Raw genomic sequence first — 24,252 nt, forward strand, 5'->3', positions numbered from 1 at the left:
CGCACGCTTCATACATTGTGGGGTGAGACGACTATGGCAGGAGTCAGGCATGGGCACCACCACTGGGCAGGGGTGTGTCAAGATGAATGCCAGGGTGTGTTGGGACACAGGTGCGGTATGTGCTGGAAGGGAGTGTGGTGCCAACCCAGGGCCGTCGGAAGTGGTGAGGCCGGCGGTTCGCAGGCGGGGCTGGTGCCAGGGGGGAGCCAATGCCAACTCCCCCATGCAGCCCGATGGAGGTCTTCCACAGGATGGCAGTCCTCCTGATTACACTCCCTGCACTGACGGCTGCTGCCACTGCCTCCCATGCGGCACTGGCTGCTCTGTGGCCGATGCTCCGACCATATTGTGGCAACGGGGCATCACATCTGGTCTGGACTCCACCGCGTCCAACAGTCGGGCCAGGTCGACATCATCGAAACATGGGGCTGGTGGCTTGCCTGCATGCTGTCTAGAGTTTGCTCTGCAGGATTGGTTGACGAGCTGCTCCCCTCATTAGCGTGGAGCTGCTGAGCACAATCCAGGCAAATCAGCTGGCGGGGCAGTCATTTCCAGCGTGAAACCCGTGGGGCATCATTGAATGCCTTAATTAATGTTAGATACCAGTCACGGCCTCGCCGGGTCAGCTGTCAGCTCCCGCTCGCTACCACACTTCGCAACATTTCCATTAGGTTGCTTTTAGATTATCTTTTGTTCATTTTCCATCTATCCCCATTTGATTAATACCTATTACATTTCTAACCTTTCCCAGCTCTAAAAGGTCATTGACCTGAACCATGAACTTAATTTCCCGCTCCACAGATGCCGCCTTATCTCAGTATTTCCAGTATTTTCTGTTTTATATTCAAATATTATAAGATCACATGATGAGGAATTGGTAAACGGTTACCGATATTTATAATTAGTTTTCTTTAGAAAGCAAAATCAACACTCAGTGCTTTCACCCCATCCTGTTGTTTCTGGTTTTGGACTTCTGGTTTTGGGCTTCATCAGAAGGACCAGCCCCACAGGCCCAGGAGTCCCAACACAAGTGAATTAACCAATAATTCATTAATTTTACGGAGATCTTTGACCCTTGACTACTCCAATGACTTACAAGCACCAGACTTGTAATTAAAACATTGAAAAAACTTTATTTATAACAGGAAAAGAGATAACATGTAATGGCGATAATGTAACAATGGTCTGCTAATCTAGTTATCCCCCTAACCCCGTCCCACCCTCCACCCAGACACACATAAGACAGGCACAGGGTAGGGGTAGGGAAGGATCAAAATAAAAGGGATTAAACTGGGAATGAGCTGAGATTGCAGTTTTGGTAGGCGACAGTCTGCTCAGAATGCAAGGGGTTTAAAACCATCGGTTGGTCTAGATCTTTTAGTGTCTGCCTTCAATTAGACCTCTCAGGCTCAGGAATTCTTGTCGCCTTCACTTGTACAGGCTTCCACCAGATTTACTCTCAGTCTCAAGAGATATTATAATTCTCTACCGGAGAGTTTACAGCAGGTTCACCATCCACTCTGCCTTTCAATTGCTTGTCTGGCCTTTGTGCAGGGTTTCTAACTGCGGTATGAAGAGAGAGAGAAGGGCCTGGTCTTCAGGGCTTTTTAGGATTCTCAGGAGAGAGATATCAGACAGGGCTTTTGTCAACCTTTCAAACAGAGGATTAAACGTTTACAGGCCTGGCTACTACTTGCAGACTTTGAATCAGAAGTTACCTTCTCAGGATGGCTGGAAGCATTTAAATCAAGATCGCCCAGACCTACACCTTGCTGTCTTCCAGGTCTAAAAAGAACTGAAACTTAGCTCTGCAAAATGGAACTTACCTCTGTGTTTCCAGAACATTCTGAAACCAGCCCACAATCAAGACTGAGAGCCCGTCAAGACCTGGATTTCATGAGGGCTGATTGGCTGCTAGCCAGGTCCATCCAAATGACATCACGGGACCCTGCCACATAGGAGACTGCACTGAGGGGGGTGCTTGGGCAGTTCAAATAGCATATTAAACTTGCTGTGTTTCAGTTTAAAACCAAAGTCTGCAGTATTGAAGCAGCCAGCATGACAGGAATTTAATGGGGAAACAAGGATCAGACAAGGATTTTTAAAAGTCTTACTAGATCAGGATATTGCTTATAGGGCCAAAGTGCAAATTATATCAAGTTACTAAAGATTACCTTAAATTCATAGGACAAAGCAATAATTATCTGACTTACTTTTGCACATAGAAAAACGTAATCAACGGGCATGATACCAATCAGATCCACAACAAACCAGGTTTTCAGATAATGGTTTTTGATTTTCTTTCGATCCATTATAATAATCTGTTGATGGGAAAGAAGAACTGTACACCTTTTTGTTACTATGAACTGCAACATATCGGTACATGCAATGTGGTTGACTCTTAAATGCCTTCAGGAATGGACAATAAATGTTGGCCCAGCCAGCGATGCCCACATCCCATGAACAAATAGAACTAATTTTCAAATGTTTTTGTATATTAATATATTAATTGACAGATTCCTCACAAACTTCAACCTGGTAAAGTTTTCACAGGATAATTTCACATTATATGTATTGTAAGGCTTTCACTCATTGGTGTTGTTTTAGCCTCTAATAGCGAACCCTGACAAAATCAGAATCCTGAAGGAAACAAAATAAACCATCTATGGGTGACTCGGTAATCCAATAATCAAGCATGCAAACTCATATCACCAGGATGTTTACAATCCCTGATGCTGAGGAATGATTTGGACACCAGCAGGGTTAAGCTAAAGCAATTCATGGGGAGTTGCATTCAGCACCAATAGAGGTCTTGATCAAGCCACGAATACAAAGGGAATGTCCAGCAGATAGTTGCACCTCGCTGTGACGGCAAAGCAGAACAACCCAAAGAGGAGGAATGTCTTATCTTAGAGGGTAGTGAATCTGTGGAATTCCTTACCTTAGGTGGCTGCAGAAGCTGGGTCGTTAATTATGTTCAAGGCTGATATAAACAGAATTTTAATCAGTAAGTGAATCAACGATTCTGGAGATGAGGCAGGAAAGTGGATTTAAGGATTATTTTATTAGATGAGCCATGATCTCATTGAATGGCGGAGCCGAATGGCCTACTTCTGCTACTACATCTTATGGTTTTATAAGGTACCTGCATCTATGGAGAAGTGATTCCCAATCAGCTTTGCCAACTTAAGTGGATGAACAAAACTGTAGGAAGTGAATATAAACATAGGCACGTGTGAGATCATTCACTTTGGACATAAAAGGATAGCTAAGAGTATTTTCTAAATGATAAAAAGCTAGAAGCAGTGGAGGTCCAAAGGCCCTTGAGGTCCTAGTTACATAGATCATGTCATGGTTAGGTACAAATAAAAAAAATGAAAACATAAATGCAATATTAAGCTTTATGTCTAGAGGAGATAAATCAAGGGGTTTGAAACCCTTGGCTGAATACTGTGTTCAGTCTGGTATCACACCTTAGATAGGATATTGACCTTGAAGGAGAAGTAGCATAGATTTACTAGAATTTTACCTGGCCTCTAAGTACAAATTAGGGTTGTGTTCAGTAGAACTTAGAAGGTCAAGGTGATTTAATCACACGTCTCAGGATATAAATATGACTGATGCAGAGAAGCTACTATGGCTGATTGGGACATCCAGGATTATGAGGAATGCCTAAAAGTTGAGTCCAGGCCTTTCAGGAGTGAAGTTACCAAACATATCTATGCGCAAAAAGTGGCAGAAATTTGGAACTTTACTCCACAAATGCCAATTACTCTGGGTTAATTTTAAATGTAAATTTTAAATCTGAGAGTTGGTCAAGTTTATTGGTGTTCGCAGATCAAACATAATCTCAATGAAGGGTAAAAAATGCTCACGGACTATATGAAAAATTCCTGTTCCTATGCTCTACTGTCCAAATTGGGAGAGTCCAGTGGGCACAACCTGCAAGATGCTCAAATTAGTGTGATGAATGACAGAAATTGGTAAAAATATTGTATGTCATATCAGTTGCAGTAATGTTTTTAAAAGCCTGAGTTCAAGTATATATATATCTGTTGCAGTAGTATCATTAAATAATTTAGGTTAAGGTATCCATAGATTTGATAAATTTCGTAGAATTTACAGTGCAGGAGGCTATTTGGCCCATCGAGTCTGCACCGGCCCTTGTAAAGAGCAACCTACCTAAGCACATACTTCCATCCTATCCCCACACCTCTATCCAATCCCTGTAACCATAGCTAACCTTTTTTGGATACTAAGGGCAATTTAGCATTGCCAATCCACCTAACCTGCACATCTTTGGACTGTGGGAAGAAATCGGAGCACCCGGAGGAAGCCCACGCAGACAAGGGAAGAGCGTGCAGACGCCGCACAGACAGTGGCCCAAGCCTGGAATCGAACCTGGGACCTTGGAGCTGTGAAGCAACTGTGCTAACCACTGTGCTACCGTGCTGCCCCCTCTGTGGCTGCAAAAAGGGGCTATTAAGATGTTGTAAAAGTTAGATCAGCATTCATTCCAACCATGTATGTGTTTACAAAGTGAGGCCTAATCGACTTTTATTTATACAAAGCATAGTCCCTGGAGAGTAAATAATGTGAGACATTGGGTGCAATTTAACGGGGAAAAAATCCAGGTCCAGTTTTGGGCGCATTTAGCAGGGTTTTCTCGGTGACTGGCGGTACCACCCTGGCAGTGGACATCCTGGCAATGCCTAGGGTGCCACGTTGGCTGTGCCAAGGTGCCCAGGTGGCATCTTTCCCATGCCGATGGTGCCCTGCCCTTTTGAGGAGAGGTGCGGGGATGTTCAAACACTCCGTAATAAGTAAGTTGGGGCGTTGTAGGTCCAGAGACCATGGGAAAGTGTCAAGAGATCGGTAAAAATGGCATCCTGATCTCTTATTGCACTGGCGACACTGAAATGTGTCCAAGTGCGAGAATGGCGGGGCGTTCCTCGACGAGGCCCGAGAAAGAAGCAGAGCCCAGTTTAATAGCGCAGTTGTTCTCGGCGGTGCAACTGCCTGGAAACACCCGGTTAAACGTACCTAAAACATAACCCATTTTTTTCCATTAAATTGCGCCCAGAGAAACTGCAAGGCGAGTTAGAGGGGTGAGAGCAGAACCAAGTCAGCCTACTGTGCATCAGCTAGTTTCAGGCTCAATGCGAGAAGGCATACCATAAAGACCAACGTGCGATCTGGGATCGAAATGCAGCGCAACAAATAGTAGAGCAACTGAACGAGGAATCTAGTAACCAGGCAGAGAGAGAGAATAGAGCCCACATTACTGACCATTCAAAATGCATGCGCGCATCGACAAATTAGTGACCTCAGGGCAGAGTGAGAAGAGATAGAGGAGGAAGCCCATGAAAATTCCGATCCTGATAATAGGTCGGGACTTCTGCCCCCGTTCCAGACAATGGAACTGATGGCACTCCCAGAAACTTTGGCTGCCCCTATGAATCCGTTCACCTCTAGCAGGCGATACAGCCAGAACCCTAATGTTACGTATGGAATTCTGTAAACCGTAGCACAACTCACCGACATCGCTAAAACAATTGAGGTGTTTGAACCAACAGGGGATCCAAATGTCTTCCTCGAAAACACAAACCAATAGAGGGTTTTACACAAGTTAGATGATTGTAGAAGCCCACTGTTTCTTAATACATCTAATAGGTAAAAGTGATAGTTCGAAAGATAGCTATTTAGTATTGAGCCCCTGGTCTATTGAAGCACTCAGAACCTCAGGTCATTTAAAAACACACATTCAGCATTTCAAGAACAGAGCAGCAAACAGAAATTCCTACTCAGCTAACAAATACATTTGCAAGATAAAGTGACCAATGACAGGGCAGTCTCCATGGCAACGCCACAGGAACCTAAAGGCGCTATTGTATTCAGCAACAAACCAGTTCAGGTCACTTGCGATAACAGCATTCCATAACTCATACAGGAATTCATTTCAGGTTCATGTTGCATACTAAAAGATGGACAGCTTACCATCAAATCAAATGTATTTGAATCTAACCCAAACCAATTAGGATTATATTGGGGCGTAATTATTATTATTATTTTTTTTTAATTTAGAGTACCCAATTCATTTTTTCCAATTAAGGGACAATTTAGCGTGGCCAATCCACCTAACCTGCACATCTTTGGGTTGTGGGGGCGAAACCCACGTTACAAATGGCGAGCGGCGATTCTCCCAGCGGCCAGCCATGATTCTCGGCGCGCCGGTTTGGGGGGGGTGGGAGAATCACGTGCGGGTGCCGGGGCGGCGTGGCGGTACTCGCGCGGCGCCCCGGCGATTCTCCCACCCAGCGTGGGGGGGGGGGGGGGCGAGAATTCCGCCCCCTACATCTCCACTTGCATGAGTTTGCCAATTAAAATCCCGCAGGAGTAATCTGAAGATTGAATTTAAATTATAATTTACAGATTTATTAATTATTTGGCAAGACATGTCTGGCAAAAAAGGCGACAATAACTCAGTTTCCAATAATAATATTAAAACAAAAGACAAAAATGGTACTTGTTATAACCATTTATCTATATTTGTACTTTTTGACGGGTTTTGTCGAAATTAATTCATACCTCCTCCTTTTCATCCACGTATCCAATATAGAAATTTAATACCAGATCGGCTACAGTTATACCATCAGTTAATAGAATGTATGAGATCCAGACGCCTCCTGTATAAATTTGTTCGGTGAAGAAACTAACCCCAAGTGGAATTATGATGAAATTCACAAACATCATAACCATCATCATGATTAGCCAATCATGCCTGCAACAAAAAGGTAAAAATCTGTATTGAAAATAAAGTTTGATTCAAAGCTTCAAATCCAAATTAATCCATCAAAGCAAGTCACAGAGAAAAAGGTTACACCATCCCAGCCTTACGAATTTACAACATATCTTTATGAATTACATCTAGAAAAACAATCCGTCATACTATAACTTTATTATTCTGTGGTTTCCAATGTACTTTAAACCTTAATATTTAAGAAATTAGGGTAGCATTTTAAGCAGCAGTTCAGGCACTAACAATCCTCCATGGTACACTACATGAAGCCTGAAACTAAAAGCAAGCTAAACAGGCACTTCAGCTCAAGATGCCAACTTGATTAAGGTGTTGGAGCTTGCACTAGCAACTGTAAACCACTGAAGGGAAAGTGGCCATCATTGTGTGAAACAGAACAGACATGGAGAAAAGATGAGCGGTAATTGAGCAAATCAGATGCAGAATTGTAGTCATGGTCTAGATTCCTAATTCAGTATCATATTTGAGAGGAAGAAGTGTGAGTCACAGACCCAAGGTTTTCAATCGAAGCAAGCCTGAATATGAGGATGAAAATCTAGCTGAACAGTGCGAGTTATTCAAAGAAGGATGCAACACAATAACAAGATCTATATATTCCCCTACAGGACAAAAACTGCACTTGAATAACTAAACAAGATTGGGGTTAACAAAAAAAATGTGATAGTATGAAACATGCATAAAAACGTAAAATGCTGCAGATGCTGAAAACCTGAAATCAAAACAGAAAATGCTTTATAAACTCAGCAGGTTTGGCAGCATCTGTGGACAGAAACAGAGTCAACGTTCTTTAAATCATTTAGACCCAAAACATTAACTTTATCACTCTATCACTCCACAGATGTTGCCATACCTGCTGAGATTATCCAGCAATTTCTGTTTTTACTTCAGAAAGCACATGCAGTTGGAGGCAATCTTTCACATGAATAGGAGATTAGTTAAATGAGGGACAGAGAATAAGAGTAATGAGTATTTACTCAAATTAGCTGGTGACTCGTCATGCCCTCAAGGGATTGGTGTTGGCGGCTCAGTTTTTCACCTATGATGGATGAATGTAAGGAATTGTCAGATTTTATATTTCTTGCAACAATGTTATTAAAACCTGGGTTAAGATGCATACAGATTGCATGACTTCTAGAGCGGTGCTTAAGATGTCATCTACTTGGTTACAAATAGCTAGCTAATGGAATATTGTTTAGCTTTGAAGGGCCCATGGGGTAGGTAATTTCTGAGGGGTATTGGCCTTGGCTAAACAAGTTACTGAACACCTTGTAAGAAGAGACAACGGAATGCCTTGTGCATTGGGTACAGATGATGCAGTTAATGAGAGGAGCCAGGTCTGTCTGAAGAGTCAGTAGGTCCTAGAATTCAATCTGAACAGAGGTGTTTCAGCTTGATCGTTAAAGGTTCTCTCTCCAAAGATTCTGCAGAAAGACAAGCAAGTAAAACCCTAATTGATAATTTTATAAATAAGTGATATATAATATTTACTGCCATTGTTATGGGTCAGGGTTTAGAGAATCCCAAAGTGTATCATGGAGTTCACCTGACCCACAACTTTTAATAGATTGTGGTATGGGGAGCACACGGCTCACTCTACAGGTACTGTACAGAAGAAATGGACCAGTATTTTTTAAAACAAAACAATATTTACTCTATGTACTTAAGTTAACCTTTTTAAAACAAACAGTGAATATCTTAGCAACCATTAATTCAAAGATAACCCCCAAAGAATACAACACTAAGTAATCCTTTAAGCTGTCCTTTTAACATCCAAAAGACTTAACAAACCTTTAAACAGGAGCACATTAGGTTCACATTCACTATTGAGAACATTTATAATTCTGAATTCACCAAATGATCCAGAGATAGTCTTTGGATGGCAAAGATCAACAGGACAGCTCTTTGTTTTACTTCAGCTGCAGCTCACTGGAAAACCCAGACACACCCAAGCTTTTTCTCAAAGTGAAACTAAAAAGCAGAGCCAGAGCTCAGCTCCACCCACACTCTGACATCACTGCAGTAACATGAGCAGCTAACCATTTCTTAAAGCGACATTCTCATGACACCTTGCTTAATTGGAATGCAGTGGGAGGTTTAGGAGCAAATTAGTTTCTTCTCTTACTTAAGAACTGTTGCAACTGTTAACAGTAAATCTATTTCTGTGTTGCTATTGTAGTCAATTCTGTGGTTAAATAAAAGTTTGTGTTAACATGCAAGATACCTATTGATTGGTGTTATCACTCCTGTGGTGCAGTATCATTTCCTCACAGTTTTACAAATTGAACATAATTGGATTCTCGTTCAGGATCCTAACAAAATTCAGAACATTCTGGATCCTAAAAAAATTGGGGGCTCTTTGCGTGATTAAAAAGTGTAATTCCATGTTTTGCTTGGCATTATTGAATTTAAAGGCAGCAAGTGTGAGAAGCTGCTGTTTTCAGGTGCTGAATCTCGTCAGTTTAATAGGGAGTGACTTGTAAAATGGGTCTTTCAGAGTCCAAGAGTTTTCAGGGTGTTGAAGAAATAACCCTGGGTGGTTTACAAAAGGTGCTTAAAACAATACCTTTTGGGGCAAGAAAAATACAGGTAATGGAAGAGATAGCTCGGCAGTAAATTTCTGAGTTGTGTCAAGAATCATTGGAATTAGCCAAGAACAAGTTGCAAATTAAACAACTACAAAATGTTGAAGAAATGAGACAGTTGGAATTAGAACTGAAAGACAAGGAGAGACAATGGCATAAGGAAAGGAGAAAGAGAGGACAGAGAAAGAAAAAGAAAACAATGGCAAGAGAAAAGATTAAAGTGAGAGAATTTGATTTTCAGAAAATAGATCTGAAGGAGAGGGAGTTGGAAAGACTTAGGGCGGGTCGGAGAATCGTCGGGGGGGGGGGGGGGGCGTGAATCCCGCCCCGCCGCTCCAATCCCGGCTGCCGAATTCTCCGGCGCCGGTTTTCGGGCGGGGGCGTGGATCATGCCGCGCCGGTCGGGGGCAGTTGGCAGCAGCCCCCCCAGCAATTCTCTGGGCCCCGATGGGCCGAGCGGCCACCCGTTTTCGGACAGTCCGGCCTGCGTAAAATGGACATGGATCATCATGGCGGGACCTTTCTTGTAGGCCAGCTAGCTGAGTCCTCGGGGAGCGCGGGGGGATCCGGCACCGGAGGGATCCGGCCCCGGGAGCGGGGGGGAGGGCCACAGTGGCCTGGCCCGCGATCGGGGCTCACTGATCTGCGGGCGGGCTTGTGCCGTGGGGGCACTCATTCCTTCCGCACCGGCCCCTGTAGGGCTCTGCCATGGCCTGCACATGCGCAAGAACACGCCGGCGGTCCTGCACATGCGCAAGAAGATGCTGGCGGTTCTGCACATACACGGGACCATGGCGGCCCTTCGGCGCCAGTTGGCGTGGCGCCAACCCCTCCGCCGCCGGCCTAACCCCCAGAAGTGCGGAGCATTCCGCAACTTTCAGGTGGCTCGACGCCGGAGTGGTTTGCGCCGTTCTTGGCACCGGCGTCGGGCCATCACGCCAAGTGAGGGAGAATCCGGCCCTTTGAGTATATAAACTTAAATGCTTGGCACTAAAGGCAGAAGTTGAGGAAAGTGCAGCGGTAACTCTTCCCAGTCCAAATCCTAGTGGTGATATGTTTAAATATGTTCAAGTATTTCAAGGTTGAGGTGAAGGCATGGAAGCATTTATTATCTCATTTGAGAAAGTAGCTAAACAATTGAATTCACCAAAAAAGCCATGTGGGTACGATTAGTTCAATCAAAATAAGTAGGTACATCTGGTGAAGTGTTCGATCATTGTCAGAAGCATATCTAGGGATTATGAGGTGATGAAAAGACATTTTAAGTGCATATGAACTAGTGCCAAAGCCTATAGACAGAAGTTTAGAAATGTAAGGAATGAACAAGGTCAGAGGTATATAGAATTTGAAAGCATCAAACAAAATCTTGATAGCTAGATAACAGCATTAAAAATAGACCTAAATTATGAAGGTCTTAAGGAAATGGTTATTCTGGAATAATTTAAAGATTCACCTCCTGCAGTACTGAGAACTCATGTTGAAGAGCAACAGTTTAAAACTGGTAGAAAGGCAGTAAATGATTTTGAATTAGTTCATAAATGAAGGTTTGTTTTTTGACATTAATTTGAGTATATGAAGGATAGAAACTGGGGAAATGAAAAATCCACAGGTGGTCAAGGCAAAGGAGGTATAGTTGAAGATAGTAAAGAGATTTTGCTTCAGGTTAAAAAGGAAACTTATCAGAGTGGAAGAGAGATAAAAAAATTAAATATTTTCATTGTAATAAAATTGGACATAGTCACAGTGTTGGTGGCTGAAGATAAGTACTGGAAATAAAGGCCGGGATTCTACAAAAACGCGGCTAAGTGTTGACGCCGGCGTAAACACCGGAGTGTTTCATGACGGCATCAATGGGCCTCTTAGCCCAGTGATTCTGAAGCCCACAGGGGGCCAGTACAGCTCCGATGTGCGCCACGCAGCACCAACACGATACGCGGCCCTGCACTGCCGACCGCGGGTCCGCGCATGTGCACTGCGGCCGCTTCCTCGCGGGCCCGCGCAACATGGCGGAGCCACAGAGCGGGCCGGCACAGGAGAAGGTAGGCCCCCGGATTGCGCGTGCTTGCCAAGCGGTAGCCCGATCGCGGGCCTGGCCGTCGTGGAAGCCCCCCTCCAACCAGGATGGCCACCGCGGTCGCGAGTCCATGCTCCCGCCGGATGGAACCATGTCAGAACAATGCCGGCGGGAACTTTGCCGGTCGACCACGGAGAAACGACGCAGGGGCCTCTTTCAACGGCCCCGACCAGTGGTGCGTCAACTGCGTGTGCACACAGCTGGCGCCGATTCTCCGGTTGCCGGACCCGATCGGGGGTCTGAGGCCCCATTCTACGCCCCCTCGTCGAGCGTGATTTTGGCGCTGAGGCTCAGAGAATCCCGGCCAGAGACTCTGTAAAACCGGATAAGCCAGTGAGGTTTATTAAACTGGCAAAGAGAAACCATGGCTGCAGCTGAAAAGTGTGCGCAGCCTGATCAGAAATTGGTTGATAAGCAGGTGTCAGATTTGTCGAAAGATTTTATTTTACTCATATGAACAAGGTAAAGTAGCTAAGAATGTTAAAATCTTAAGGGATAAACGAGCAAGTCAATATTTACTGGTGAGGGAAAAGGAGATATGTAGTTCAGAAGGAGTTTTGCCAGAAAAGGTGGTAATATGTGGGATTAATGTCAGGTAAGGCAAGAAAGTCCAATGAAAAGTGATGAAGTGGTGGTAGATGTAATAGAGAAATTACATTTTCAGAAGTACAGTTTATCCCAGATATAGCTGGAACACAGGGTGGAGTGATACCTACTGTGGTTGAAAAGGCGATGGAAAGTCAAACAAATGAAGTGCTGCAAGAAGCATGTCCTTGTTTCGAGATGGTGTGGTAACAAGATCACAAAGATACAGGTTGAGACAGGAGCAGGAGAAATCAAGGAGTAAAGATAGGAAGGCAGAGGTTCAGTATCAGAAACAATCTTTGACCAGACTGTTAATAGAGAACAAAAGCAGGAGGAGGATGAAGGTGATATTTTGGTTCAGGAAAGTTTGTAGAATTACAATAGAAGGATTCAGGGATAAAGCTTGTATCAGACCGCATACAAGGAAATTAAATCTGAGTGCAATTACATTAGAAATAGTGTAATAATAAGAAAATGGAGACCTTTACATATTCAGGCAGATGAGAAATGTTCTGAAGTTCATCAGGTTATGTTACCAGTGGATTATAGAAAGGAGATTTTGTGGGTAGAACATGAGGTTCCAGAAGGGGGGCATTTAGGATTAAAGAAAACTCAAACAAAAATACAAATACATTTTTATTGGCCTGGACTGCATAAGAATGTCGTTGAATTTTATAGTTCACGACACACATCAGGCGACAGAAAAACTTCAAGAGGTAATCAAGCCAGCAACCTTAATGCCCAATACGAAATTTGAAGAAACTTTCACTCGAGTACTAATTGATCACGTGGGACACCTCCGTAAGGTGAAAAGTGGGAATCAGTATTTGTTGACTATAATAGATGCGTCTACTAGATTTCCAGAGGGCATTCCATTATGAAATATTAGAGCCAAGAGTATTGCAGAGGAGTTAACTATTTTATTTAACCAGATACGGATTCCCAACAGAAATCCAATCAGATCCAAGGATCAAATTTTATGTCAAGGTCATTCAGGGAAGTTATGGATAGTTTCATGTGAGAGTACCTTTAAGAAATGGGTGTTTATAAATGGGTATGTATGTAAATATCTGTAGTGAGAGTACCTTTAAGAAATGGGTGTTTATTACTGCAGTGATGTCGGACTTCCGGTGACGGCGGGCGGGAGGCGGCCGCACAATGGAGGGCCCCCGCTCGGGAACGGCAATTTTGGGGCTTTAAGCCCGGTCCCAGGGTCCGCGGAGGCGGCAGAAGAAGGGAGAAGGCACAGAGGAGGCACTGAGAAGACACAGGAGGGAAAAAAAACCCAAAGAAAAATGTCGAGGGTGAGCAGAAAAACGGCCGAAAAAAAACCAGCTGGAGGTCCATCGGGGCGTGGAAAGGTCACCGCGCGCGGGGTCACCAGGAAAAATGGAGGCTGGAGCACATGGGAAGGCCGCACTGCTTACGGCTGAAGAAATAACCAAGGTGATGGCTGCGGAATTTGAAAAGCAGTTGGCGCAGATTGTGAAATGCATGGAGACGGTGAGGCAGGAGATGAGGGAGGTCTTGAGTGTGCTGGTGGAGGAGGCGGTTTCCCCGGTGAGGACGGAGGTGGCGAGCGCAGTGGCGGAGGTGTGAGAGCAAGGGGAGGCGCTGAAGGAAGTGAAGGAGACGTTATTGCAGCACGGTGATCAACTTGCCTCGATGGGGAAAGAGATGCGGAAGGTGATGGATACTAACAAGGATCAGCGAGGAAAAATGGAAGACCTGGAAAATAGATCCAGACGACAGAGCTTGAGGATTGTGTGGCTGCCCGAAGGAGTTGAAGGACCGAAGCCGACTGAGTATTTTGCCGCGATGCTGGCAAAACTACTGGGGGAGGGGGAGGACCCCTCCCGATATGAACTGGATCGGGCTCATCGGTCGTGGAGGCCTGTACCAAAGGCGAGTGAGCCGCCAAGGGCAGTGACTTTGTGCTTCCGTAGGTACAGGGTGAAGGAGAAGGTCCTGAGCTGGGCCAAGCAGAAGCGGGTGGTGCAGTGGGCTGGAGCTGGTATACGTGTATACCAGGACTTTACAGTGGAGCTGGCAAGGAGGCGGGCTGCCTTCAACCGGCTGAAGAGAGCACTGTACATTAGCAAGGTGCGGTGCGGCATTGTATATCCAGCTAAGCTGAGGGTGACTTACAAGCTCAGGGACTTTTATTTTGGAACGGCGGAAGCAGCGGAGGAGTTTGCGAAAGCAGAAGGACTGTGGCAGAACTGACAAATTGAGGAATGGCCATGTGCCGATGTAACCTCATGACTGTATTTTCTTCTTTTTTGTATCACTGCGCGCAGGTGTAGAGATTAAAGGAGCCAAGGTGGTATATATTTGGACAAGGGAAGGGACGGGACTTCCACTCAAAATGAGAGTTCTTTGGGGTGTAGGTGGATAGACGGGGTTTGTGTGCTAAAAGGGGATCTTTGGGCTTTCCTGGGGCCGGGCAAGTGGGAAAGGGACCCGGGCCGGGCGGGGGCCTCCACGCTGGCCGGTGTGTGCCGGCCAGTGAACGGGAGCGAGGTGGGGGGAGGGGCTGCGGCCATCGGAGCCTGGCAGAACAGGGTCCGAGTGGTCTAGCCGGGGTGGAAAGTTGGGGGGGAAGGACCGAGGGTAAGTGGAGGAGTTTTACAAGAGGCAGTGGTCGGGAGGAGCTGGAGACCTGGGGTGTGGGGGTGGGGGGGTGGGAGCTGTGTAAGATTAAGGGGGACTACGGGTAATCCTGATTTATTTTTGTCATTTGGTTCTGTAAACATGCGGGTTGAGGTTTGAGGGTTGGTGGGTAGATGGGATCGTTGTTGTTATTATGGGGACTGACATAGCTTGCTGATTATTGTTTATTGTTGATGGATGTAAATGTGGGAGAAAATGTGAAAATGGAGGAGAATTAAAAAAACATTTTTTTTTAAATTACTGCAGTGATGTCAGAGAGTGGGTGGAGCTGGGCTGTCTGTCAGTTTTTTTACTTTTGTTTTAGGCTGTTTGCTGCAGGGTGTGTTTGTTTCGTTTTCAGAGCTGGATAGCTGCAGTCACAGCCAGAAGGGGTATTAGTCTCGCTCTGTAATCTAAAGAATGCAAATCGATCCTGTGGTCATTTAAAACTAATAGCTACTCTCAATAGTGACTTTAACCTGATGTGCTTCTGTTCAAGGTTTTGTTTTAAGTCTTATGGATATTAAAAGGCAAGCTTAAAGGATTACTTAGTGTTGTAGTCATTGGTTTTTTTTTTCAATTAATGGTTTCTAAGGTGTTCACTGTATGTTTTTTAAAAATTAACTTAAGTTCATAGAATAAACATTGTTTTGCTTTAAAAAATACTTTTCCATTTCTGCTGTACCACACCTTTAGAGCGGGCCATGTGCTCCCCATACCACAATCTATTAAAAGTTGTGAGTCAGGTGAACTCCATGATACACTTTGGGGTACTCTAAACCCTGGCCCATAACAAATTGGGGGCTCGAGGGGGATAAAAGTCTATCTATTGGATTGGCTTAGTGAACCTAAAGACAGTGAGGGGTGAGCGTATTGTGGTTGCTTTTCAGGTGTGGTATTCTAGTTTAAGTGGGGAGTGTGTTGTGGATAATGGCTCTTTCAGAGGCTCAGAAGTTTTTGGGGGTGGAGACAGTCACACGCAGTACCTTACGGACAGAGACTAAAAGCAGACTGTTCGATTTGGCAAAAACATTGCAGTTAACATTACCTGACAAAATTCGAAAAGGTGAGGTAATTATGGCGGTGGCTAAGCATTTAAAGTTGCCTGAGATACAGTTTGACTCATTGGAAATGGCAAAAATTCAGTTACAAATTAAACAAATGGAACATGAGAAAGAATTAAAGCAGATTGAATATGCAAGAGAGAGAGGGGAAAAAGAAAGAGAAAGGGAGATACAGATGAGGGGAAAAGATAAAGACAGAGAGTTTGAACTTCAGAAAATGGCCATGAAACATGACAGTCAGTTAAAATTAGCAAGGGAAACGTACAGTTGGATGACAGTGATGAGGATAGTGAGAAAGAGAGTCATAGTCGAAATGCTTGGAGGGGATCTATTTAAATATGTCCAAGCATTGCCACCGTTTGATGAGAAGGAGGTAGAAGCCTTTTTCATTTCATTTGAGAAAGTCGCCAAACAAATGAAATGGCCACAGGATATGTGCGTATTACTGATTCAAACAAAGCTGTAGGTAGGGCTAGTGAAGTGTTTGCATCACTATCAGAGGAGGTATCTGATTCGTATGAGGAGGTGAAAAAATGCATCTTAGGTGCATATGAACTAGTGTCTGAAGCCTACAGACAAAGGTTTAGAAATTTAAGGAAAGAACCTTGTCAAACATACATGGAGTTTGAAAGGATCAAACAGAGTAATTTTGCTTGGTGGATAAGGGCTTTGAAAATAGACCAAACATATGAAGCTCTCAGAGAAATTATACTTTTGGAGGAGTTTAAAAGTTCAATTCCTGATGAAGTGAGAACTCATGTGGAAGAGCAGAAGGTTAAAACTGCGAGATTAGCAGCAGAAATGGCAGATGATTACGAATTAGTTCATAAATCAAAGCTTGGTTTCCGACATCAGTTTCAGCCTGTGAGGCATAGAAACTGGGGAAATGAGAAATACTCAAGTGGTAAAGGTAAAGGTGATCTGGTGGGAGATAATAAGGAGTGTACCTCAGATTAAAAAAGAAATCCAGGAGGGTGGAAAAGAAATGAAAAGTTTCAAATGTTTTCACTGTAATAAACTAGGCCATGTAAAGTCACAGTGTTGGGGCTTGAAGAAAAGCATTGGGAGGCTGATGTGGTAAAACAGGATATGACAGTGGGGTTTGTTAAAGTGGTAAAGGAAAGCCCAAGTGAAGCGAAGGAGGTGCAAAAGATTATACATCCTGATCAAGAGGTGATTGATAAGAAGGTGCCAGATGTCTTTAAAGAATTTACTTGTGTGGGTAAAGTTTATTCGTGTGGGTAAAGTTTATTCATGTGTATCAGGAGGAGCAGGTAAAGAAGTCACAATTTTAAGAGATACGGGAGCTAGTCAATCTTTAATGGTAAGAGATGAGGAGTTATGTAGTTTGGGAAGAATGTTGCCAGAAAAGGTGGTAATATGTGGAATTCAGGTTGAGAGTAGTACCGTTCCATTATATAAGGTTGGAAAGTCCAGTGAAGAGTGGTGAAGTGGTAGTAGGAGTAATAGAGAAACTATCTTGTCCAGGAATACAGTTTATCTTGGGTAATGATGTAGCTGGATCGCAGGTGGGAGTGATGCTTACTGTGGTTGATAAGCCAGTGGAAAATCAGACAACTGAAGTGTTGAAGGGCGAATATCCTGGGATTTTTCCAGATTGTGTAGTAACAAGGTCGCAAAGTCACAGGTTAAGACAAGAGGAGAAATCAAAGAGTGAAGATGAAGTTGAATTGCAATTATCAGAAACAATTTTTGATCAGATAGTTGAAAAGGATGAGGCGGATATTTTTAGTTCATGAAAATTGGCGGAGTTACAACCGAAAGTTATAGAAATAAAGTGGATATATCAGCAAGCATATACGAAAGAGGAATCTGAGTGTATACCAGAGTGTTATTACCGTGAAAGTGATGTCTTGATGAGAAAATGTAGACCTTTACATATGCAGGCGGATGAAAAGTGGGCAGAAGTTTATCAAGTAGTATTGCCGGTAGGGTAAAGAAAGGAGGGGTTGCGAGTTGCACATGAGGTACCAGTGGGAGGTCATTTTGGGATAAGGAAAATTCAAGCTAAAATACAAAAACATTTTTATTGGCCTGGACTACATAGTGATGTAGTTACATTTTGTCAACCATGTCACACATGTCAAATGATAGGGAAACCTCAAGCAGTGATAAAATCAGCACCCTTAATACCCATTCCAGCATTTGAGGAACCTTTTACAAGGGTCCTAATTGATTGCGTAGGACCGCTTCCTAAAATAAAAAATGGGAATCAATATCTTTTGACAATAATGGATGTGTCTACTCGGTTTCCAGAGGCTATTCCAGTATGTAATATTACAGCTAAAAAGATTATGGAGGAATTACTTAAATTCTTTACTAGATATGGACTACCCACAGCAATAAATGAAATGAAATGAAATGAAAATCTCTTATGGTCAATACAATCGGATCAAGGATCAAATTTTACCTCAAGATTATTCAAAGAAATTATGGATAGCTTAGGAATAAAACAATTTAAATCAACTGCGTACCACCCAGAATCACAGGGAGCGTTGGAAAGGTGGCATCAGACATTAAAGACAATGTTGAGGGCTTATAGTCACGATTATACAGAGGATTGGGATAAAGGAATTCCATTCGTACTGTTTGCAATTAGGGATGCACCTAATGAGTCAACCAAATTTAGTCCTTTTGAACAAATTTGTGGTCATGAGGTAAGAGGACCACTTAAATTGATTAAGGAAAAATTGAAATTACATTGTTGGATTACGTGTCAAATTTTAGGGAACAATTAAATGGAGGTGAATTGGCTAAAAGTTGCACAAAATGTGATGAAATGGGTAGCGGACAAGAAATCCAAAGTTCGTAGTTTTGCCAGTGGAGATAAAGTTTTAGTGTTGTTACCAGTGGTAGGTGAGCCTTTAAAAGTTAGGTTTTGTGGACCTCATCAGATTGAAAGGAAATTAAGTGAGGTGAATTAGGTCGTAAAAACACGAGATAGAAGGAAAACTCACCGAATGTGTCATGTGAATATGCTTAAAAGGTACTTTGAAAGGGAAGGAGAGAAAAAGGAGGAGGTTTTAATGATTCTAACTCAAAGTGACGAAACAAATCCAGATGACTGTGAATTTGACATACCTCAAATTAAATTGGAAAATGAGGACGTTCTTAAAAATTGGTATAAATTGTTGAGTTACCTTCTAGAGGAAAAACAAACTGACCTGAAAGAGTTATTGATATCACATGGGCAAGTTTGTAGAGATAAATTGGGAAGTACTAAAATGGCTATATACGATGTAGATTTGGGAAATGCTGTTCCAATCAACCAACATCAATACAGACTTAACCCTTTAAAATTGGCACAGGTTAACAAAGAGATTGAGAGTATGCTTAAAAATGGCATAATTGAAGTGGGTTGCAGTCAATAGAGCTTACCCATAGTGATGGTACCAAAACCAGACGGTACCCAACGGTTGTGTTTTGGACTATAGAAAGGTGAATACAGTTACAAGAACGGACTCTTATCCTATCCCACGTTTGGAGGATTGCATGGAGAAAGTGGGACAATCAGCTTTTATTTCCAAATTGGATTTACTTAAAGGTTACTGGCAGGTACCTTTATCCGTAAGGGTGAAGGAGATTTCAGCTTTTGTGACTCCAGATGGTATTTTACCAATTCAAAGTTATGCCATTTGGCATGAAAAACGCCCCAGCCACATTTCAACAATTAACTAACAAAGTTGTTTCAGGATTACCCAATTGTGCGGTACACATCGATGATCTGGTAATTTTCAGCCAGAAATGGAAAGAACATTTGAAACATCTCATGGAGTTATTCGATCCACTTCAGGAGGCGGGTTTGGTGATAAACCTAGCCAAAAGTGAATTTGGAAAACCCCAAGTCACTTTCCTTGGCCATGCAATCGGATGGGGTCAAATGGTCCCACGGGATGTGAAAACAAAAGTTATTGGGGAGTTTCCGATACCCTCGACACAACGGGGAATAATGCGATTTCTTGGTATGAGTGGATTTTACCGGAAATTTGTACCGAATTTCAGCAGTGTGGTCGCTCCACTGATGGACTTGCTCAAGAAGCGTAACAAATTCCAGTGGACAGTGGAGTGTCAACAGGCATTTGATGTCCTGAAGGCTCTGTTAACCACTGCTCCTGTGTTAGCCATCCCAAATTATACAAAACCATTCAAAGTGGCGGTTGATGCGAATGATGTGGGTGTAGGTGCGGTGCTTCTGCTAGACGACGACGAAGGGCTAGAGCGGCCTATTGGTTACTTTTCAAAGAAATTGAATTCTCACCAGAAAAGGTATTCAACGATTGAGAAGGAGACGTTCAGTTTGGTGCTAGCTTTGTCACATGTGGCCAGCAATCCGCCTGACACCATTATATATACTGATCATAATCCGTTGACGTTTTTGAAGCGATTCCGGAATAACAATGCAAGGCTGTTTCGCTGGAGTTTATTGTTACAGCCATTTCATTTAAAAATAGTACATGTGGCAGGACGAGAAAACGTGATAGTCGATGCTTTGTCACGAATGTGATGGACGGAAACAGTTTCAGTTGGAGGAAGAACGGAAGAAAAATGGACTATATTATTATACCTGTTTGCGTGTGTTGTTTTTTTTTTAACGAAAAAGTATATTTACTGTGTGCATTTCTTAAAGGGTAGTGAAAAATTAAATCATCTTGAAGTTGATGGTTTTTTTTTTCTTGGGGGGAGGTGTCATGTGAGAGTACCTTTGATAAATGGGTGTTTATAAATGGAGATGTATATAAATATCTGGAGTGAGAGTACCTTAAGAAATGGGTGCTTAGTACTGCAGTGATGTCAGAGAGTGGGTGGAGCTGAGCTGCCTGTCAGTCTTTTACTTTTGTTTTAGGCTGTTTGCTGTCGGGTGTGTTTTAGTTTCGTTTACAGAACTGGATTGCTGCAGTCACAGCCAGAAGGGGTATTAGTCTCTCTCTCTGTAATCTAAAGAATGTAAATCGATCCTTTGGGGATTTAAAACTAATAACTGCTCTCAGTAGTGACTTTAACCTGATGTCCTTCTGTTAAAGGTTTTGTTTTAAGTCTTATGGATGTGAAAAGGAAAGCTTAAAGGATTACTTAGTGTTGTAGTCATTGGTTTTTTTTAAATTAATGGTTGCTAAGATGTTCACTGTATGTTTTAAAAAGGTTAACTTGAGTTCATAGAATAAACATTGTTTTGCTTTAAAAAATACTTTTCCATTTCTGCTGTACCACACCTGTAGAGTGGGCCGTACTCCCCATACCACAATCTATTAAAAGTTGTGGGTCAGGTGAACTCCACGATACACTTTGGGGTTCTGGCCTTTGGGGTTCTGGCCCATAACAATAGCTATGGGGTAAAGCAATTTAAATCAACTGCGTATCATCCAGAATTGCCGGGAGTATCAGAAAGATGGCCGCAAACTCGAAAGACTATGTTGAGGGTCTATAATCAGGATTATCCAAAGGATTGGGATAAAGGAATTCCATTTGTACTATTAGCAATTAGGGATGCACCTAATGAAGCAACTAAATTCAATCTGTTCAAATTGATTTTTGGTCATGAAGTAAGAGGATCACTTGAATTGTTTAAGGAGAAATTGGTGAGTCCGAGATCGCTGACTACATTTTCGACTATGAATCAAACTTTACAGAGAGATTAAATCGGGCTGGTGAGTTGGCTAGAATGCATTTAAAATTGTCACAGCATGCGATGAAAAAAAAGAGGTGGACAAAAATCATAAACTGGTTGTTTATTAGTGGGGAGAAAGTGGGTGGGATTCACCAATAATGGGGCAATGTCCCCACTCCAGCGTCAAAACGCATGCAAATAACTCTGGACTTTCCTGAAGAAAGTCCTGAGTGATTCTCCTACCTGAAGGGGGCTAGCAGGGCCCCGGAGTAGTCATCGCAGCTCCGACTGCCGATACGGGGCCCTACACTTCCGGTCGGGGGTCCGCACATCGCAGGTTGCCGTCCAGCCACCCCGCGCAACATTGCGGACCCACGCCGTGGACTGGCACCAAAACGATAGGACCCCCCCCCCGAGATTGCCCACGCCGGCAGATCGGTGGCCCCCGATCGATAGCCTGGCCGTCTGTGAGGCCCCCCTCCGTTAAGGATCCCCCCCCCACAGGGCAGCCGCAGACCAAGTCTGCAGCCGCCACGCTGAGTTCCCGATGGATGAGATCATGAGAGACCCATGCGATCGGGAACTCGGCCAGTTACACTTGGAGAATCGCCGCGGGGGCCTCTGTTAATGGCCCCCTACCCGCGCCGCGTACACTTCGCGTGCGTCATTCGCAGCGTTTCTCCAGGGACCGGGGAATCACAGGAGCGGCGTCACGCCGGATTCCGGTGTCAACACCTATTCTCCGCGCCGATCGCGATTTCGGCGCAGAACAAGTAAAAAGGGTTCTAGCCCTCAGCCCTGTGAAACCCCACTGGAAACAGACTTCCAGTTACAGAAACATCTCTCTAACATCACCCTCTGCTTCTTGCCTCTCAGCCAATTTTCGATCCAATGGTGCTTTGCCGTGGATCTCATGGGTCCTTACGTCTTGACCAGTCTGATATGAGGGACCTTATCAAAAGCCTTGCTAAAGTCTAAAACAATGCATTACCCTCATCAATCGAATGGCCTCCTTCTGCACTGTAAATTCTATGATTCTATGAATACTCCTGGTTACCTCCTCAAAAAGTCAATTAAAATTGTCAAACACGACCTTCCCTTAACAAATCCACATTGACTATCCCTAATTAATCCATGTCTGTCCAAGTGCAGATATATTCTGTCCCTCAGAATTCTTTCTCGTAGCTTTCCACCACAGAGATTTGGCTGATGGGCCTAGAATGTCTGTGTCCATCCCGACCTTTTTTTAAATAATGGGACAATGTTACAAGTCCTCCAGTTCTCTGGCACCTCAATTGTGACCAAGAAGATTTGAAAATTACTCCCATTGCTCTGATAACTCCTCCCTTGCCTCCCTCAACAGGCCAGGAAACATCGCACCTGGGCCTGCGGATTTATCCACTTTTAGGGCTGCTAAACCTGCTAGTACCTCTTCTCTCTCTATGTTGGTTTCTTCTAATGTTTCTCAGTCCTCCATCGATGTCTACACCCGAGTCATCCTTTTCCATTGTGAAGGCCGACACAAAGTATTCATTGAGGACTGTACCCACATCTTCCGGGTTCACACACAGACTACCTACATTGACTCTAATTAACCCTACTCTTTCCCTAGTTATTCTCTCGCTCTTTATATATTTTTGAAAAATCCATTAAAGTTTTCCTTTATTCCACCTGCCACTTCTTGCACTTTCTTAGCTTTCCTAATTTCCTTTTTAAGTTCCCCCACTGCACTTTTTATACTCCTCTCGGGACTCTGCCGTTTTGAGCCCTCAGTATCTAAAATAAGTGGGGGGTTTCTGAATCCTGATCTTATGTCCCTTGACACAGGTTTCCCTGGTCTTGGTCCCACCCTTTACAAGAACATATTTGGCCTGCACTCTCCCTACTTCCTCTTTGAAGGCCTCCCACTTCTCTGGCACAGTTTTATCTGCAAGTAGCTGTCCTCAGACAACTTAGGCCAAATCATATATTATCTTAGGAAAATTAGCCTTTTAAGAACTTTTATTCACGGGTAACAGGGTAAATTAGCTGAGGTACCCTCAATAATGATGCTTAGAGATTAAACTGTAAAGAAGGCTTTATTAGGCTAATAACTATGCTACAGATTTGGAGAGCTGACTGCTATACAGACCATGAGGCAGGCCTTTATGTATGGCTCCCAGATGGGCGGAGCCAGAGGCGGAGTCCCCAGGGTTCCAAGCCTGGTCTTAAAGGGGACATCACCTTACATGATGATAAGGCAGTAACCGTTCATCACATTCACCCCCTGTTTAAAAAGGAGTCCGGCGGTGGGTGAAGTGCCATCATAGGTCCATCCGTCTCTGCGGCCGGATCGTCCTCCTCGATCTCCTCAATTCGGGCGGTGGTGCGGCGGGCACGGACGTCCCGGTTGAGGGCACATCCGGGAGCACAGCGGTTGGAGCTTCGGTCCGGGTCGGGGCAGAGGAACTAGGCAGGGCCGGGGGTAGCGGAGCCGGCGCCGGCGGGGTGTGTAAAGGGGGGGCGCATGGTAGGAGCTCACCAACGGGTGGTAGGGCCGGAAGGGGGTGTGTTGTAGGGGGCGACGGGTCCTGCAGGGGAGCGGCGCGGGAAGGGGTGTCTGTGGTGGAGGATCCAGCGGGCGCCAGATCCCGGAGGGAAACCGTATCTTGCCTGCCGTCTGAGTACTCCACTTAGGCGTAACTGGGGTTGGCGTGGAGCAGTCGGACCTTTTCAACTAGGGGGTCCGTTTTATGGCTCCTCGCGTGCCTCCGGAGAAAAACAGGTCCCGGAGCCGTCAGCCAAGGTGGAAGTGAGACCCCGGAGGTAGACTTCCTGGGGAAGAGAAACAATCGCTCATGGGGGGTCTCCTT

General features: G+C 44.1%; 1 protein-coding gene across 1 annotated transcript in view; it reads right to left on the minus strand.

Annotated features, from left to right (window-relative positions):
• Positions 1–24,252, minus strand: part of LOC140421149 (potassium/sodium hyperpolarization-activated cyclic nucleotide-gated channel 1-like) — a 93,884-nt gene that overhangs the window by 46,205 nt on the left and 23,427 nt on the right. Inside the window, exons 2-3 of the mRNA XM_072505633.1 lie at positions 6,589–6,781; positions 2,214–2,321 (exon numbers count right to left, since the gene is read on the minus strand). Of these exons, the coding sequence (XP_072361734.1) occupies positions 2,214–2,321; positions 6,589–6,781 (301 nt within the window). The remainder of the gene's footprint in view (positions 1–2,213; positions 2,322–6,588; positions 6,782–24,252) is intronic.

The sequence above is a fragment of the Scyliorhinus torazame genome, chromosome 1 (assembly GCF_047496885.1).
Source record: "Scyliorhinus torazame isolate Kashiwa2021f chromosome 1, sScyTor2.1, whole genome shotgun sequence".
Classification (NCBI taxonomy): Eukaryota; Metazoa; Chordata; class Chondrichthyes; order Carcharhiniformes; family Scyliorhinidae; genus Scyliorhinus; species Scyliorhinus torazame.